Source organism: Serinus canaria, chromosome 10 (genome assembly GCF_022539315.1).
Source record: "Serinus canaria isolate serCan28SL12 chromosome 10, serCan2020, whole genome shotgun sequence".
NCBI classification, from domain to species: Eukaryota; Metazoa; Chordata; class Aves; order Passeriformes; family Fringillidae; genus Serinus; species Serinus canaria.
This window is the reverse complement of record NC_066324.1, coordinates 20394852-20412838: the sequence shown is the minus strand read 5'-3', so window position 1 is coordinate 20412838 and position 17987 is coordinate 20394852. Positions and strand designations below refer to the sequence as shown.

Genomic DNA, 17987 nt, shown 5'->3' with positions numbered 1-17987 from the left:
GCTACTCCATCTCCTCACCCTCTCCCAAAAAAGGAGAGGCCACTGCTCCGGTGACCAAATCCTGTGCCAAGGCACCGACTTTTTCTGACAAGAAGAGCTGTTTGTGTTCTAAAAAAAGCCAAGTTACCATGAAAGTCCAGTCAGGCTGCAAGAGCCACATTCCAGGCACGCTTTGCTGCCTAACAGCTCTTAAAATGGTCCGAGCAGCACAAAGGGCCCTGATGGGATTTGAAGAGAATTCAGAAAACGAAATGCAGCCTAAGCTTTAACTTCAAGCCAGGTCAGAATCCCAAAACCTTTCACCCAATAATTCTTTGTGGCAAGGGGATAGAGAACCCAGCCCTGAAAGAAAGCAAACAAAATCAGCTTTTTTTTTTTAAGTGTTTAAACCTGGGAAGTTTATTTCTTTTCCTACAAAGAAACATAGAGGTGACAAACCTAGAGGTGACAAACCTAGAGGTGACAAACCTAACCTTAGTGTCATCCTATTGGTGTTACACAGGGAAAGTGAACAACCCTCTGTCTGAGGAAGAGGAGCAGGAGCCTAACGAGCCATTAAAACACACACAGACTAATTGCTAATTAGTACCTGGACGAGGGAACGGGAGCTAAGGAGCAGTGGGGTGGCAGGAGTGCCAGCAGGGTGTGGGGGTGCTGCCAGCAGGGTTCAGGGGGTGCTGCCAGCAGCCCCTCTAGAAGCATTTCCGGTGCACGATGGAGGGCCCGGACTCGTCATACTCCTGCTTGCTGATCCACATCTGCTGGAAGGTGGAGAGCGAGGCCAGGATGGAGCCCCCGATCCACACGGAGTATTTGCGTTCAGGGGGAGCGATGATCTGCACCAGGACAGAGAGAGAGGGGGATCAGAGCTGTTCCAGCCCCCTTGTGCCCACCTTGCCCTCCCCATCACTGGGATATTCCATGACCAATCCCAGTCCAGCTGTCTCAGATTCTGGTCAGTCACAAGATTTTATCACTATTCCTTTTCCTTTTAAGCCTTCTCATTAAATCCTTTCTTCTATTCTTCCAGTGTAGTTTAATTTTCTTTTAATATATATCATAAAATAATAAATCAGCCTTCTGAAACATGGAGTCAGGATTCTCATCTCCTCCCTTGTCCTGGGACCCCTTTGAGCACCACCACATAGTATATGAAAATAAAATTATGTATTAAAGCTACACTAAAGAAAGAGAAAGGAGACATCAGTGTTAGCAAGGCTAGCAAGGAAAGGAATGACAATAAAATCTTGGGACTGCTCACAGCCTGGCTGTCATTGGTCATCAAGTGACAACAATCCACATGAGACCAATCAAAGATGCACCTGTTGGTGAACCACCTCCAGACCAATTCCACAGCCATCAGATAATTATTGTTTACATTTCAATCCTGAGGCTTCTCAGGAGAAAATCCTAGAGAAAGGATTTCTCAGAAAATATGCCTGTGACAGTATAGCATTCTTTTAATATAACATAACAAAATAATAAATCAGCCTTCTAAGAACATGGAGCCAGATTCCTCAGCTTTTCCTTTAGTATTGTTTTACTGTAGCAATCTTATAATATATAATAATATATCATATAATAATAAATCAGCCTTCTGAGGACATGGAGTGATCCCTCATCTTTTCCTTTAGTATAGGTTTAGTATAGCATTCTTTTAATATAATGTAATAATAAATCAGCCTTCTGAGGACATGGGGTCAGATTCTCATCTCCCACCCTGCCCTGGGACCCTGACAAGCACCAGGCCCTGCCCACCTTGATCTTCATGGTGCTGGGAGCCAGAGCCGTGATCTCCTTCTGCATGCGGTCGGCGATGCCCGGGTACATGGTGGTGCCCCCGGACAGCACGGTGTTGGCATAGAGATCCTTCCTGATGTCCACGTCACACTTCATGATGGAGTTGAAGGTGGTCTCGTGGATGCCACAGGACTCCATGCCCAGGAAGGAGGGCTGGAAGATGGACTCGGGGCAGCGGAAGCGCTCGTTGCCGATGGTGATGACCTGCCCGTCGGGCAGCTCGTAGCTCTTCTCCAGCGAGGAGGAGGAGGCGGCCGTGGCCATCTCCTGCTCGAAGTCCAGCGCCACGTAGCACAGCTTCTCCTTGATGTCGCGCACGATTTCCCGCTCGGCCGTGGTGGTGAAGCTGTAGCCCCTCTCGGTGAGGATCTTCATGAGGTAGTCGGTGAGGTCGCGGCCCGCCAGGTCCAGGCGCAGGATGGCGTGGGGCAGGGCGTAGCCCTCGTAGATGGGCACCGTGTGGGTGACGCCGTCGCCCGAGTCCATCACGATGCCCGTGGTGCGCCCCGAGGCGTAGAGGGACAGCACGGCCTGGATGGCCACGTACATGGCGGGCGTGTTGAAGGTCTCGAACATGATCTGCGTCATCTTCTCCCTGTTGGCTTTAGGGTTGAGGGGCGCCTCGGTGAGCAGCACCGGGTGCTCCTCGGGCGCCACGCGCAGCTCGTTATAGAAGGTGTGGTGCCAGATCTTCTCCATGTCGTCCCAGTTGGTGACGATGCCGTGCTCGATGGGGTACTTGAGGGTGAGGATCCCCCTCTTGCTCTGCGCCTCGTCACCCACGTAGCTGTCCTTCTGGCCCATGCCCACCATGACGCCCTGGTGCCGCGGCCGCCCCACGATGGAGGGGAAGACGGCGCGGGGAGCGTCGTCCCCAGCGAAGCCGGCCTTGCACATCCCCGAGCCGTTGTCCACCACCAGGGCAGCGATCTCCTCGTCAGCCATCCCGCCCGGCCTGGGGGCAGAGAGACGCAGGGGTGGCACTCCCTGCCTGGGGGTGGCACTCCCTGCCCCGTGGGGATGCACCAGGGAGGGTGGGAATGAAGCCCTGAGGGGTCTGCAGGGTAAGGCAGGGAGGTAAAATATTGCTTGATGGCCTCAGAAAACACGTAGGAATAGATGAGTCCCCGAAAGGACAAGCACAGGGCTGTGGAAGGTGTCCACATCCATGGCAGGGGTTGGGAATGAAAACATCCTTGAGGTTCTTCCAACCCAAAATGTTCTGAGATTCTCACTCCTTTCCTAGGGATCAGCCCCCCACCAGCACAGACTTGAGGGAATTTAAATTCCACCCCAAGGACCACAGCAGGGTATCCCAACCTTCCCTGAGGGCCCAGACAGACACGGGGCGGGGGAGAATCCCAAATCCCTCACTCAGAGCCTGAACAGACATGAGGGGAACTCCCTAAGGGCCCAAACAGGCATGAGGGGGAGCCCTAACCCTGTCCTAAGAGACCAAATAGACATTGGGGAACCCCTAAACTTCCCTGGGGGCTCAAATAAACATTGGGGAACCCCTACCCTGTCCTAAGGGCCTAAATAGACATTGAGGGATCCCTAACCCTCCCTAGGGGTCTGAATGGACAGACCCCTTAGGAGGGGACCCTAAGCCCCGTCTGAGGGCCTAAACAGACATGAAGGGACCCTAAGCCCTTCCCCGAGAGACACATCCCTAAAATTCCCCCCAGAAAGCCCAAACGCAAACGGAGAAGCCTCTAAACACCCCGAGAGACCCTTAACCCTACGCTGAAGGCTCAAAGGGCCACAGGGAATCCCTCCAAACCCACCTTCACAGCTCGAACAGACATAATGAGACTTAACCCTCCCTCCGAGGGACCCCTAAGCCACGCCTCAAAGCTCAGACACTGGGGGGAACCCCTAAACGCCATCCCCGCTGTCCCGCTCGGCTCCGGGCGTTCGCAGGGCCCCGCTCACCCTCACGCACTCCCTCAGCCTCCAGCGGTGCCTCCTCCGCGACTGCCGGGCCCGCGCGCCGCGCGCGCTTTTTATACCAGCCGGAACCGGAAGCCGGTCAGGCAGCGCGCTTTTTGATTGGCTGTGGTTTTCCCTCCTCCCCCCCCCTGCCGGCCGTTCCCGGAAGCGGTGAGGGCACTTCCGGTGCTTCCGGCCGGGCGAGGAAGGGGCGGGAGGGGGGAAGGAGGAAGGGAAGGGAAAGGAAAGGAAGGGAAGGGAAAGGAAAGGAAGGAGGGGAGGACGGAAGGAAGGAAGGAAGGAGGAGCTGAGGCGGCCGCGCACGGACCGGCGGGACCCGCCACGGGAGGTAACGGGGGGAACCGCGGTGCTTCGGGGGGGAGGGGGCGGTCGGGGCCCCTCGGTATTTCCGCCTGAGGGGAGGGTGGGAGCCCTCGGTCCTGCCCGCCGTGAGACGGGGGTTCATTAATTAATTAATTAATTAATGACCGGCCCTCGGTGCGGGTTGAACTCTGGCAAGGCGGTTCCCGAGCGCTGCTTGCCACGGGAGCCGCTGAAAACCGGGAGTGAAAGGGATTCAAAGCCCGCCGTGGGTGGGAAAGTCGGGCTGGGCCCTCCGGAGTGTGGGAAGAGACCCTGAAAGTGACGGGGGGGGGGACACAAAAAACGAGAGCGACACCAAAAGTGACAGAGGGAGACCCTAAAAGTGAGGGAGGGACACAAAAAGTGATGGAAGGAGACCCTGAAAATGAGGGAGGGACACCAAAAGTGACCCTGAAAGTGAGGCAGGGCCACAAAAAGAGACCCTGAAAGTGAGGCAGGGCCACAAAAAGCAGGGGAGAGAGCCTGAAATTGAGGGGGAGAAGCCAAAAGTGACAGGGGGGAGACCCTGAAAGTGAGGGAGGGACACAAAAAAACGGGAAAGACACCAAAAGGGACCCTGAAAGTCAGGGAGGGACTCAGAAAGTGACAGGGAGAGACCCTGAAAGTGAGGGACAGCAAAAGTGACCCTAAAGGTGAGGGAGGGACACACAAAGAGACCCTGAAAACGAGGCAGGGGCACAGAAAGTGAGGGAGGGACACAAAAAGTGACCCTAAAGGTGAGGAAGAGGCACAAAAACCTGGGGAAAGTCACTAAAAGTGACCCTGAAAATGAGGCAGGGACACCAAAAGTGACCCTGAAAGTGAGGGAGGGAGACAAAAAGCAGGGGAGGGACACCAAAAGTGACCAGGGGAGACCTTAAGAGTGAAAGAGGGACACAAAAAGTGACCCTGAAAGTGAGGTGGGGCCATGAGAGGTGGCCTGAAAGGTCCAATTTTTTTTTTTTTCCCCAAAATAATCCCTTTTTTCCCCCAGAAGAGTTTAGGGATAGCCCCTCCTGCCAAATCCCTGCCTGGCAAGGGTGTGTGTGTGTATAGATGTGTGTATATTTATTTATTTATTTGTTTATTTTTATTTAGTTATGGTGATTGTTTATTTGTCTGTCTGTTTATTTTAATTTCTATTTATTTTAAAATCTTTTTCCTATGAAGTGGCAGGGGTTTAGGCACAGAGTGGGAGTACAGAAGAATTCAGGGATAGCCTGGCACGGGTGTGTGTGTGTGTATATATATATATATATATATATGTATATATATGTATATATATGTATATATATGTATATATATGTATATATATATATGGAGGTAGATCTATAGATAGATAGCTATATAAAATTCATTTTTCCATTTATTTCTGGTTTTTCCTATGAAGTGGAGGGGGTTTAGTGTGTGTATATATATATTTTTTATATAAATATATGGAGATACATATATATTTATATATAGATATGTTTGTGTGTGTATATATATATATGTATACATATCTATATATAACATTTATTTTTCCGTTGATTTCCATTTTTTCCTGTGAAGTGGCAGGGGTTTAGGCACAAAGTGAGAGCACAGAAGAATTTAGGGATAGTGTGGCATGGGTGTGTGTGTATATAGATATAAATATATGGATATATATGGAGATATTGGAGATATAAATATATATACATGGAGATGTGTATACATATATATAAGTAGATATATGGATGTAAAAATATATGTCTGTGTGTGTATATATATGTATATATGTGTGTGTGTATATATATATATATATATATAAATTATTTTTTCCATTTACTTTTTATTATTATTTCTATTTTTTCCTATGAAGTGGCAGGGGTTTAGCCATAGAGTGAGAGAATGGAAGAATTTAGGGATAGCCTGGCATGGGGTGTGTATATATGGATATATAGATAGGTAGATAGATAGATAGATGGATGGATATAAATATATATGGAGACATATATATATTTTTGTGTGTGTATATATATATTTATATATATCTATGGAGATATAAATACATATATATATATGTGTGTGTGTGTGTGTGTATATAAATTATTTTTCCATTTATTTTTAGTATTGATTTCCATTTTTCCTATGAAGCAGGAGGGGTTTAGCCACAGAGTGAGAGCACAGAGAAATTTAGCGATAGCCTCGCACACACACACATATATAAATATATATTTTTTCCTTCTATTTTTATTTCTCCAAACGTGGCCAGGCTCCTTCTGGCTGTGTCCTTTTCGGGCTGCCCGTCCCGCACAGAGCCCTGGGGCACAGCGGAGCCTCCCAACAACCCCAGCCCAGCCCCGCAGGCCGGGGCCGCTCCGGCCGCGCTGGTCGTTTTACGGTCTCCTGCACAGGAAAGAGCCCCGGCTCTGCTCCGTCCATCCCCTCCCTCCCCTCCCTCCCCTCCCTCCCTCCCTTCCTGGGGAAGAGATGAAAGCAGCAGCGCCGGCCGCTCTCGAGCCTCAGCCGCGTTTGTCTCCCCGGCAGATCCTGCGCGGCTCCCGCCGGGGCCGCCAGCCATGCGCACGGCGGGATGAAGCTGCAGGCGGTGGTGGAGCAGCTGCAGAAGCAGCAGCAGCAGCAGCAGCAGCAGCAGCAGCCAGCGGTGCCCATGGATTGCCGGGAGCGCCGCCGGGAGCCGCAGGTGCCCTTCCCGACACCGCCGCCCTTCCCCGGGCGCGCCCCGGCGGTGACCCCCGCTGTGCCCCCCGCTGTCCCTCCCGCGGGCAGAGCCCCCGCTGCAGCCGGCCGCGCCTTCGAGCAGAGCAACTCCGAGGAGGAGGAGGAGGAGGATGAAGAGGAGGAGGATGAAGAGGAGGATGAAGACGGTGCTGAGCTGGAGGACGGCACCGCGCTGCCCGGCCGGCAGAGCTGCTCTGCCCTGCCGTGTTTCCGCGCTCCCAAAGGTGCCCACGCCAAGGGCAGGGCGGGCTGCGGTGCCAGCCCCGCGCTGGGCACCCAGCAGGGCAGGGAGGAGCCGGGCACAGACCCCGCCCAACGCTGCGCGGGCCCCGCGGGCCGCCCCGGCTGGCGCCCGGACGAGCAGCTCAAACAGGTCAGTCCCTGCACCATCGCTCCTGTTCCCAACCATTTTGTACCAAAATAATCCCATTTTTCCCCCCAAAGTGCCAGGAGGGAGGTGCCAGGAGCTCTGGGGGTCTTTGGGGTTGGTTTTTCCTTTCTTCCCCCCCCAGCTGGGGGTGTGCTGTGAAACCCCCCAAACCCCCACTCAGATGACCTGAATTTGGTCCCTTTCCCACCAAGAAGGACAATCTGGGGGGACACAAAGTGCAAGTTTTGTGTTTATTTCCAGGATTTATCCCCATTGAAAGTTGGATTTAGGGCCAGCCCAGTAAATCCTTGCTGCCCCAAATCAAAAATGAAAGGAAATAATATGAATTTCCCTCAGAATTCTGTTATTTCAGAGCAGGATCTCTCCTGTTTCAAACCATTTTGTACCCAAATAATCCCATTTTTTTGGGATTGTTTTGGTACAAAAAGTGCCAGGACGCTGTGCTCCCTGCTGGTTCCCTGCTGCCAGAAGATCCCACCAGGTGTTGGCTTTGTGGATTTCCCTGCTCTGTGTGAGCCTCTGTGGGGTGGGATTTTGGGGGAAATCTGGTGGTTTGGTCATTTAATATCTCACTGGGGTTACTTCTTGTCAGAGGTTTGGGAACTTGGAATTGTGGATTTTTGAGTGCTGGGGGATGGGACCTGATCCTGGGAGCCAGAGGGTTTGTATTCCAGAGGAGAGGAGAGGAAAGAGGACAGGAAAGAGGAGAAAGAAAAGGGAAAATGGAAAGGGAAAGGAAAGGGGGAAGGGAAAAGGAGAAATGAAGGAGAAAGGGAAAAGGAGAAATTAAAAGGAGAAGGGAAAGGGAAAAGGAGAAATGAAAAGGAGAAGGGAAAGGGAAAAGGAGAAATGAAAAGGAGAAGGGAAAGGGAAAAGGAGAAATGAAAAGGAGAAGGGAAAGGGAAAAGGAGAAATGAAAGGGAGAAGGGAAAGGGAAAAGGAGAAATGAAAGGGAAAAGGAGAAGGGAAAAGGAGAAATGAAAGGGAAAAGGAGAAGGGAAAAGGAGAAATGAAAGGGAAAAGGAGAAGGAAAAGGAGAAATTAAAGGGGAAAGGAGAAGGGAAAGGGGAAAAGAAAGGAAAGGGGAAAGGAAAAAGGAAAGGGGAAAAGGGAAGGGGAAAGGAGGAAGGAGAAGGGAAAGGGAAAAGAAAGGAAAGAGAAAGGGGAAAGGAAAAAGGAAAGGGAAACGGGAAAAGGGAAGGGGAAAGGAGGAAGGAGAAGGGAAAGGGAAAAGGAGAAGGGAAAGGGAAAAGAAAGGAAAGAGGAAAGGGAAAAGGAAGGTAGGAAGGATGGAAAAAGGAAAGGGGAAAAGGGAGGAGGAAAGGAGGAAGGAAAGGAAAGGGAAAAGGAAAAAGAAAATTAAAAGGAGAAGGGAAAGGGAAAAGGAAAGGAGAGAGAAAAGAAAAGGGAATAGGGAAGAAGAGAGAAAAGGAAAGGGAAAAGGAAAAGGAAAGGAGAGAGAAGAGGCAAAGGCAGCAGGAGCTGCTGCTGCTGCCTGGTGGGAGGCGAGTTCCACCTCTGAGTGAAGAATTGCTGCTCCTTGCAGCTGAGAGCCAGGGGTGGTGGGGTGGTTCCCTGTGTGGCAGTGGGATTGCAGTGGTCCCTGGGGTCTGTCCCTCCCCAGCTCCTCAGGGAACAGCTCTGGGCTCTAAAACCCCCAGGGAAGCCCTGGCTGCTGGGTTTTCTCCAAGGGACAGGGCCCAGGAGAGGGAGTTGCTCAGATGAGGTGTGTTTGTCACTCAGAATTTAGGGGATGGGAGTGGTGACAATTGCTCTGGGTGGGGAGAAGGAGCAGGGCTCAGGGCTGAAGGGATCTCTGTCTTTAAAAAGCCAAATAAGCTCGGCTTAGTCTGGGGCTGGCCTTCCTCCTTGCCCAGCTGGTGCTTCTCCCTCCTGTTGGCACATCTCACTGGTCACTCTGGCCAGGCCAGTGGCCATGAAACCAGCCGGGCCTTGTGTGCAGGAGGGGAAAAAAATGGAATAAAACATCATTCCAGGGTTGGCACAATGTGCTTTGGCCCACTGGGAAGCCACTTCAATCCAGGAGCTTAAAGTGCCCGGGAAAAACTCCAATAAAACCACTTCTGCTGCTGGGAAGGAAAAATATTTTGCTGCTGAAGCAGGAAAAATTCAAATAAAAGCACTTTGGCTGCTGGGAAGAGCAGGAGTGGCAGGAATCCACGGGCAGGAGGTTCAGGAGTGAGTTACAAAGGAATGGCAGGGGCAGCTCTGGAGAGCAGTGGGAAAGGGTGGCAGGAAAAGGACAGGGCCCTCTGTTGTCCCAAGGATTTTGGAGGTGGAATGGCTTGGATGTGTGGCTGGGGTCCAGGTGGAGCTGCTGATTCCCTGTTCAGAGCTGGGGAATCAAAGCAGGGCCAGGAAAGGGAGGGAATTGGGTGGGCAGCTCTTCATCCCTTGGAATCTTTAATATCCAGGCAGTTTTGACAGGGATGGGCTCTTTCCTTTGCTTTCTCTCTTTAGTATCCAGAAAATCCAGGATGGAACAGATCCTCCAGTTTGTTTCCAAAATGATTCCTGGATTAGGCTTTACTCCAGAAAATCCAGGATGGAACAGATCCTCCAGTTTGTTTCCAAAATGATTCCTGGATTAGGCTTTACTCCAGAAAATCCAGGATGGAACAGATCCTCCAGTTTGTTTCCAAAATGATTTCTGGATTAGGCTTTGCTCCGAAAAATCCAGGATAAAAACAGATTCTCCAGTTTGTTTCCAAAATGATTTCTGGATTAGGCTTTGCTCCGAAAAATCCAGGATAAAAACAGATTCTCCAGTTTGTTTCCAATATGATTCCTGGATTATTCTTTGCTCTCTCTCTTTAATATCCAGAAAATGCAGGATAAAAACAGATTCTCCAGTTTGTTTCCAAACGATTCCTGGATTAGGCTTTGCTTTTTCAGCCTCTTTCCCCAGTCCTGTGCCCTGCTCCTGGAGCATTCCCAGAGCCCCAAATCCCAGATCTCCAGGCCCCATCTTGGAAATGAGGAATGTGAGAATGAATAAATCCCAGATTTCCAGTCTCCAGCTTGGAAATCAGGAATGTAAGAATAAATCCCAAATTTCCAGCTTGGGAATGAGGAGTGTGGGAATAAATAAGTCCAGATTTCAGGCCCAGCCCCTGCTCCTTGCCCTTTCCCTGGAGCTCCCTGGCAGTGGGCTGTGCCCGGGATTTTGGGGATGTCTCAGGGCAGCCCCCCCAGAAATGCTGAAAAATCCTGACCTGACCCTTCCCAGAGCTCAGGCTGTTCATGGAGAGAAATCAGCTGGAAGGGAAGGGAAGGGAGAAGGAAAAGGAGAAGGAAAGGAAAGGGGAAAGGAAAAGAAAGGGGAAGGGGAAGGGAAGGAAAGAATAGGAAGGGAAAGGAATGGAAAAAGGAAAAGGAAAAGAAAGAAAATTCAGAGGATTCCCTAAGAAAAGGAGAGGGAAATGGAAATTCAGAGGATTCCTGAAAGAAAGGAAAAAGGAAAGGAGAGGAAGATGGAAATTCAGAGGATTCCCTGAGGAAGGGAAAGGGAAAAGGGAAATCAGAGGATTCCCAAGGAAAGGGAAATGGAAATTCAGAGGATTCCCAAGGAAAGGAAAGGGAAATGGAAAGGAAAGGGGAAAAGAAGAAGGGAAAGAAGAAAGGAAGGGAGAGAAGGGAAAGGAAAGGAAAAAGGAAAAGAAAGGAAATTCAGAGGATTCCCCAAGGAAAAGGAAAAAGGAAAGGAGAGGAAAATGGAAATTCAGAGGATTCCCCAAGGAAAAGAAAATGGAAATTCAGAGGATTCCCCAAGGAAAGGAAAGGGAAAAGGAAAGGAAATGGAAATTCAGAGGATTCCCCAAGGAAAAGAAAATGGAAAGGAGAGGAAAATGGAAATTCAGAGGATTCCCCAAGGAAAAGAAAATGGAAAGGAGAGGAAAATGGAAATTCAGAGGATTCCCCAAGGAAAGGAAAGGGAAAAGGAAAGGAAATGGAAATTCAGAGGATTCCCCAAGGAAAGGGAAAAGGAAAGGAAATGAAAATGAAAATGGAAATTCAGAGGATCCCCAAGGAAATGGAAAGGAAAGGAAAGGGAAAGGAAGGGAAAGAGAAATGGAAATGAAAATGGAAATTCAGAGGATTCTCTGAGGAAAGGGAAATGGAAATTCAGAGGATTCCCATGGAAAGGGAAATGGAAATTCAGAGGATTCCCATGGAAAGGGAAATGGGAATTCAGAGACGCCCAGCTCCTCCCCTGCAGGGCCCCAGGGGTGAGTTGGGATCCCGAGGAGGAGAAGGGGGCACCCAGATCTCTGTGGGGTTTCTGCAGTGCCACGTTTGTCTGTAGGAGTGGTGGAGGAGTTCAGGCTGCCCTCAGGAGCTGCCAGCTGCTGGAATCCTGCCACTGGGGATCCCTCTTCTCCCCCCAAACCAATCCTGACTCCTCTGAGTCTTTGGGAGCAGCAGGAATTCCGAGAGCCCAGCGTTCCCTCAAGGATGAGGCAGCAGGTTCCTGTTTGCTCCTGGGACCACGTGAAAGGAACTTCATTAAAAATAAAAAAAAATAGCAATTAATGGTTAGAGCTCAGCCCTTCCCTTCCCCATCCTCCCTGCCATTCCTGAAATCCCTCAGATGTTTTCAGGGGCTGCCTTTGAAGCTGCTGAATGGAGCTGTGTTATTAGCAAGGCTGGGTTCCCATTGCAGGGAGCTGCTGTGGGCAGTAATTACCCCTTGGCTCTCCCTGCCTGAGAACTTGCAGCTCCAGGCAGCAGCCCTGATCTTATCAGCGTTTGTTCTACAACAGTTTTCTTTCTCAGAGCATCTGTTTCACTTCCTAAGGCTTAACTCTGCCCACAAAAGGAATTTCTGTGGATTCCCTGATAATCCTGAAATTGCTGCACTTTTCATTGATTCAACCCACGGGGCAGGGGAGGGCTCATCCCCAGGTGGGGATTTCAGCAGATTCCTGGCTTAAAAAACTCTGCAAAAATCCCTGTGCCAAGTGAGGGGGTGCAGGCTGAGCCTGGCTTTCCCAGGAGGAGTTCCCACTCTTGTGCTCTGGAAGGTTTTTGTCCTGCAGAGGATGGGAGGTGTTGGGCAGCGTGGCAGCTCAGGGGTTAACTCCAGAGCTGCTGTGCCCACCTGGGCTTGGCTCTGCTCAGGTGTTCCAGGGATCCCAAAAGGGGCTCCTGGAGCTGCACCTGGCACTGGGCAGGGGGCACTGGGGGGCCTTGGATGGTGCCCAAGGTGGTGGTGGCACAAGGAGGGCTCTGGTGGCCCCTGAGGTGTCCGTGGCCCAGGGAGGGCTTCAGTGGCCCCCAAGGTGTTGATGGCCCAGGGAGGGGCTGTGGTGGCCCCTGAGGTGTTGGTGGCACAGAGGGGGCTCTGGTGGCACAGGAAGGGCTCTCTGAGGTGTCAGTGGCCCAGGGATGGCTCTAGTGGCCTTCGAGGTATCAGTGGCACAGGGGGGGCTGTGGTGGCCCCCGAAGTGTTGGTGGCACAGGGATGGCTCTGGTGGCACAGGGAAGGTTGTGGTGGCACAGGGATGGCTCTGGTGGCCCATGAGGTGTCAGTGGCACAGGGAGGGCTCTGATGGCACATGAAGGGCTCTCTGAGGTGTCAGTGGCCCAGGGAGGGCTTCAGTGGCCCTTGAGGTGTTGGTGGCCCAGGGAGGGGCTGAGGTGGCCCCTGAGGTGTCAGTGGCACAGAGGGGGCTCTGGTGGCACATGAAGGGCTCTCTGAGGTGTCAGTGGCCCAAGGAGGACTCTGGTGGCCCATGAGGTCTCAGTGGCACAGGGGGAGTTCTGGTGGCCCATGGAGAGCTCCCCAAGGAGCTCTCTCCTTGTCCCCTGGCAGTGGGAAATGTCCCCAAACCCTCCCCAGAGCAGCAGGGGGAGGTGCAGCAGCTGGCCCCGCTCAGGTGACAGCAGGTGACAGCCATCCCTGCTGCTTTGGTGGCCATATGGCCAAAGCCTGGTGCCCTCAGCTGCCCTAAGCTCCTTTTCTCTGGAGGTGCCCCCCAGATCCCAGGCTGGAGCTGTGGGAAATGGATTTATTCTGCTCATCCTTTGCCATTCTGGCCTGATCACCCTTTTTTAAATTATTATTTCCTAGAAAACAACCCAAATGTGTTCTGTTTAATTTTCCAGAGTCTTTAAAAGTTTCGTTCCTGGGAATTATCCCAAGTTCAAACTCACTGGTGGGAGGGAATTGCCTCCTTTAATCCCTCTCCTTTCTCATCCCTGCCCTCAAATGGAGTGGAATAAGCTCTCAGCATGACCAGAATTCCCTCTGGAAGCAAATTCTGCCTCTGGATTTATATCCCAGGGAAAGGAAGCAGCCAGAGGGAAGGGTCAGAAAGCTGAACCTGCAAATCCCTGAGTGTGCAGGCTGGGAAATCCCTGCTGCCTCCCTTTCCTGCCCCTCTGTCTCGTCCTGGCTGTCCATGGGTTTGATCCCAGTGATCAGTTTTAGGAGTTTTATGGATGTTTCCATAATTAGCCAAAACTCTGTGGGTTTAATCTCTGCTGGAGAGAGAGAGAGAGAGAGAGAGAGAGAGAGAGAGGCTGAGGGAGAAAGGACATGAGATGGAGAGGGCTGGGAATTGATCCTGTGCCACAAAGAGCTGACACAGCACAAGTGGCAATAATCCCCCATCCAATATCCCTCAGCTGATGGAGCTCCCTGGCTAATTGACTTTGCAGCAGCAATTAGTGGCCCAAACCCAATCAGCAGGCATTAGGGAGCTGTGCATCTCCCTCACTCAGGGTGAGCCTCACAGCCAGGTGATGCTGGGAGGTTGGGGTGCTGCAGCACCTCTGCAATTCCCAGGGGGCTTTTGGGGTGCTGGGACCTTCTCTCTCTGTGTGTTTGTCCAGATGGATTTGGCTCTTTCTTCTTTTTCCAGCCCATCCTGGACCAGGACTTGATGGAATTGGTGCTCTCAGGGTGCCTGGATTTATTTCAGGGTTATCCTGGCCTTCCATCCACCTGGAGGTGCTGCTTTATTTCAGAATTCAGAATTGTTTTCTCCACAATTCCCAGGGGTGCTTTTGGGGTGCTGGGACCTTTTCTGTCCATGGGTTTATCTGGGTGAATTTGGCTTTTCCTTTCTCCAGCCCACCCTGGACCAGGACTTTATGGAGATGTTGTTCTCAGGGTGCCTGCATTTATTTCAGGGTTTTCTTGGATTTCCATCCACCTGGAGGTGCTGCTTTATTTCAGAACTCAGAATTTATTTCTCCACAATTCCCAGAGGTGCTTTTGGGGGGTTTTTGTACCTTTTCTCCCCATGAGTTTATCCAGGTGGATTTAGCCCTTTTCTTCTCCAACCCATCCTGTACCAGGACTTTATGGAATTGTTGTTCTCAGGATGCCTGCATTTATTTCAGGGTTATCCTGGCCTTCCATCCAGCTGGAGCCTGTTCCAGCCTCTGGAGGCCATTCCAGCATGGTGATTCCCAAATGGAACAGCTCCTAACCAGATGAATCCTTTCCATGATCCTTACCCCAGCAAAGCTGGGATTTGCATTTCCCTGGTGGGAAATCCTCACGCTCCTGGAGTCAGGGGGTGACTGCCCTCCTCCTGCTCCTGCTCTTCCAGGGAGGATGGCCTGGAGGTCAGGAGGGGAGGGTGACACTGTGCAGGTGCAGGATGTCACCCCAGCAGAGGCACAGAGGGGCTGCAGGTGAATTTCCACTCCCCAGGATGGGACATTTTAACTCAAAACCCCTCAAAAGTTTTGTGTTGAAATTGAAGAAACAAACAGAACTTTTTCAGGTTCTTGGTTATTTTTATTCTCTTATCAACAATTCAGGTTTTCACCCTGTGATAAACTGGGTGTCTCATAAAATAATAAAATCATATCAGAAATACTTAACTATTTTAATATATACATTAAATACTTATATAATATATACATGCAATAGTTATATATTATCATATATAAAATACCTGTATTAACATATATATTACATATTCTTCATATAATATAGAATATATACTGAAAATATATAAAGATATATTCTATAGAATATATAATTATATAATATGTAATATATTATAACATCGTATATGTATATTATACTATATATAATTATATTATACACGTTCTATATAATATTCTACATAACATTTGATATAATATTATATATAATATATATTATATAATGTATAATATAATACACTATATTATATAGTATATCCACAATATACCATATATTATTATATTTTACATATTATATATTATTTTATATATAATTATATCCAGAATATAATATATTATATATTACATGTTGTATATAATATTATATTTTATATATTATATATTGTTATATATATCATTGTATTATATCCATAATATAATATATAATATATTGTATATAATACATAATATATTATATATTATATTAGATATTATATATCTAATATATAATATATATTAAATGTATAATTTATTATATATTTACTAATTATTAAATAGTAAAATAATATAATTTACTAATTATATTTATTAAACAACACACTTTTTATGAAATATTCTACATAATGTTCTATATGATATATATAATATATATTATATTTAATGTATTATATATTATAATATAGAATATATATTATGCAATATATATTATGTATCCAATATATAATTAGATATTAGATATATAATTTATTACATATGTCATAATCATTGAATAGCAAAATAATATCAATTATTATATTTATTAAGCAATACACATTCTATATAATATACTTCATAATCTATTTAATATATAGAATATATTATATAATATATAGTGTATCATTTATAATATATATTCTAATATATAATATATATTTTATATTATGTATAATACATATTTTATATTATATTAGATATTATATATCTACTGTATATAATTATATAGTAGATATATAATTTATCATATATGTAATACTTATTAAACAATAATATAATTTTTACTTATATCAAACAATAAATATATTATTTATATGTTATAAATAAATATAATATTTATATATTACTATTTATAGAAAGAATTTATCTATATGTTTATTTTATTAAGCAATAAAGTATGTCTTTATTTCCCACACTCATAGATTCCAATTCACCCCATACTTCTTGAAGCTTTTTTCATTTTAGTTTCGCTTTTAATTTTAATTTTTTAATTTTAATTTTGCTTTCAGTTTTAATTTATTAATTTTAGCTTAGCTTTTAATTTTAATTTATAAATTCTAGTTCGTCTTTCATTTCTAAATCATTTTCTGGAAGATTTAATCTCCCTAAAGCAGACCCAAAGCTGCATTCTCAGGCTCCAACCTCCCCAGACAGAGCCATCCCCTGCACCCTGAACTCCACATCCCAACCCTCCCCGCCTTTCCCAGCCCCTGCAGCTCATCCAGCGGCTGCTGTTCTGGGAGTTGGTGCCTAAATCCCCTAAAACCAAACCCCAAAACCCCCAGGATCCCCCCCCATCCTGCGCTGTTTTCCCTCCCCAGAACGGCGGCGGCGGCAGCTGGAGCGACGAGGGCGACGGCGGCCGGGGCAGGGAGATCTCCCGAGACTTTGCCAAGGTTTGTCTGGGAAATTTGGGAAATTTAGGGAACTTTTGGGATCTCCCCTGATCCATGGCAGAGCCCTCCCTGCAGGGAATGGCTGGGAACACTGCCTCATCCTGCTGTTGGGTGAAAATATTGAATTCTTATTGAAATAGGAATCAACAGTCAAACCTGGGATGTTTAAAAGGTTAAATCCAGTTTTTATCCAGCTGGGAGGAGAATATCCTGCCTCTGGAATGCTGTGCTCAGTTCCAACTCTGGCAGCTCTGCTCTTCCCAGAGCTTCCCGGGAATGCAGCCCCAAAATCCTCCTCTCTGCTGGGATCCACTGCCTGGGCAACTTCATTTTGATTTGGGTGTTTCAAGCCCAAATGATAGATTAATAAATAGTTCTGGTTGATAAATATTTAGATTTTATTAAAATAATTGTATTTATAGAAATAGAATAGAAATTTTCTATTATAGAAATGTTTATATTTTATAAAATATTTCCATTTTAGAGATATTGATGTTTATAGAAAGAGAATATAAAATTTTCTAATTTTCAAATATGTATTATATAAATATAAATATTTGTAAATCATAAATACAAATTATTCCCACAGCAAATCAATCCTGGGCTGGTTTCTGACATTTCTGAAGGCTCTTGGTTTGTTCCTGTTCTGGGGATCCCATTCCATTCCAGGGAATGTTTTCAGTTCCTGGGGATCCTTTCCATTTCTGGGAATCTTTTCCATCCCTGGGCATCCTTTCCATTTCTGGAGATCTTTTTCATTTTCATTTCTCTTTTCCAGCTCTGGGCATCCATTCCAGCTCTGGGGATCCATCCCATTTCTGGGAATCCCATTCCAATTCTGGGGATATTTTTCATTTTCATTTCTCTTTTCCAGTCTGGGGATCTTGTTCCATTCCTGGGAATCTTTTCCAGCTTTGGGGATCCATTCCATTTTGGGGGATCCACTCCATTTCTGGGCAACCATTCCCTTTCTGGGGATCTATTTCATTTTCATTTTTCTTTTCCACCTCAGGAAATCCATCCCATTTCTGGGGATCCATTCCAGCTCTTGGAATCCTTTCCATCTCTGGGGATCTCTCTCATTTCTGGAATCCATTCCATCTCTGGGGATCCTTTTCATTTTCATTTTTCTTGTCCAGCTCTGGGAATCCCATCCCATTCCTGGGCATCCTTTCCATCTCTGGGGATCTTTTCCAACTCTGAGAATCCCATTCCATCTCTGGGGATCCTTTTTATTTTCATTT

The 17987-nt window shown here is 47.6% G+C and overlaps 2 protein-coding genes across 4 annotated transcripts in view; one reads left to right on the top strand and one right to left on the bottom strand.

The window, feature by feature from the left end:
* Positions 1 to 360: 360 nt before the first annotated feature.
* Positions 361 to 3863, bottom strand: LOC103823197 (actin beta like 2). Of its 3 annotated transcripts, none has more exons than XM_050978691.1 (3): positions 3736 to 3847; positions 1759 to 2857; positions 361 to 836 (listed from the first exon to the last, which is right to left on the bottom strand). In XM_050978691.1, the coding sequence occupies exons 2-3, from the start codon at positions 2743 to 2745 to the stop codon at positions 693 to 695; spliced, it is 1131 nt and encodes a 376-aa protein (XP_050834648.1). In that variant the 5' UTR covers positions 2746 to 2857; positions 3736 to 3847; the 3' UTR covers positions 361 to 692. The 3 variants fall into 3 exon arrangements, with proteins under 3 accessions (XP_050834648.1, XP_050834647.1, XP_050834649.1); XM_050978690.1 differs by having other exon boundaries at positions 362 to 836; positions 1759 to 2755; positions 3736 to 3863; XM_050978692.1 differs by having other exon boundaries at positions 362 to 836; positions 1759 to 2755; positions 3746 to 3840.
* Positions 3864 to 3929: 66 nt separating this feature from the next.
* Positions 3930 to 17987, top strand: part of ARID3B (AT-rich interaction domain 3B) — a 34600-nt gene continuing 20542 nt past the window's right edge. Inside the window, exons 1-3 of the mRNA XM_050978689.1 lie at positions 3930 to 4081; positions 6604 to 7171; positions 16669 to 16743. Coding sequence (XP_050834646.1) covers positions 6650 to 7171; positions 16669 to 16743 — 597 coding nt within the window. The 5' untranslated portion in view covers positions 3930 to 4081; positions 6604 to 6649. The remainder of the gene's footprint in view (positions 4082 to 6603; positions 7172 to 16668; positions 16744 to 17987) is intronic.

Bases quoted from the DNA above. Each gene is read 5' to 3' on its own strand.
- LOC103823197 (XM_050978690.1), bottom strand. From the start codon at position 2,745: ATGGCTGACGAGGAGATCGCTGCCCTGGTGGTGGACAACGGCTCGGGG. The intron at 837-1,758 runs GTGGGCAGGGCC...GTCCTGGTGCAG, and splicing joins CCAGCACCATGAAGATCAAG to ATCATCGCTCCCCCTGAACG.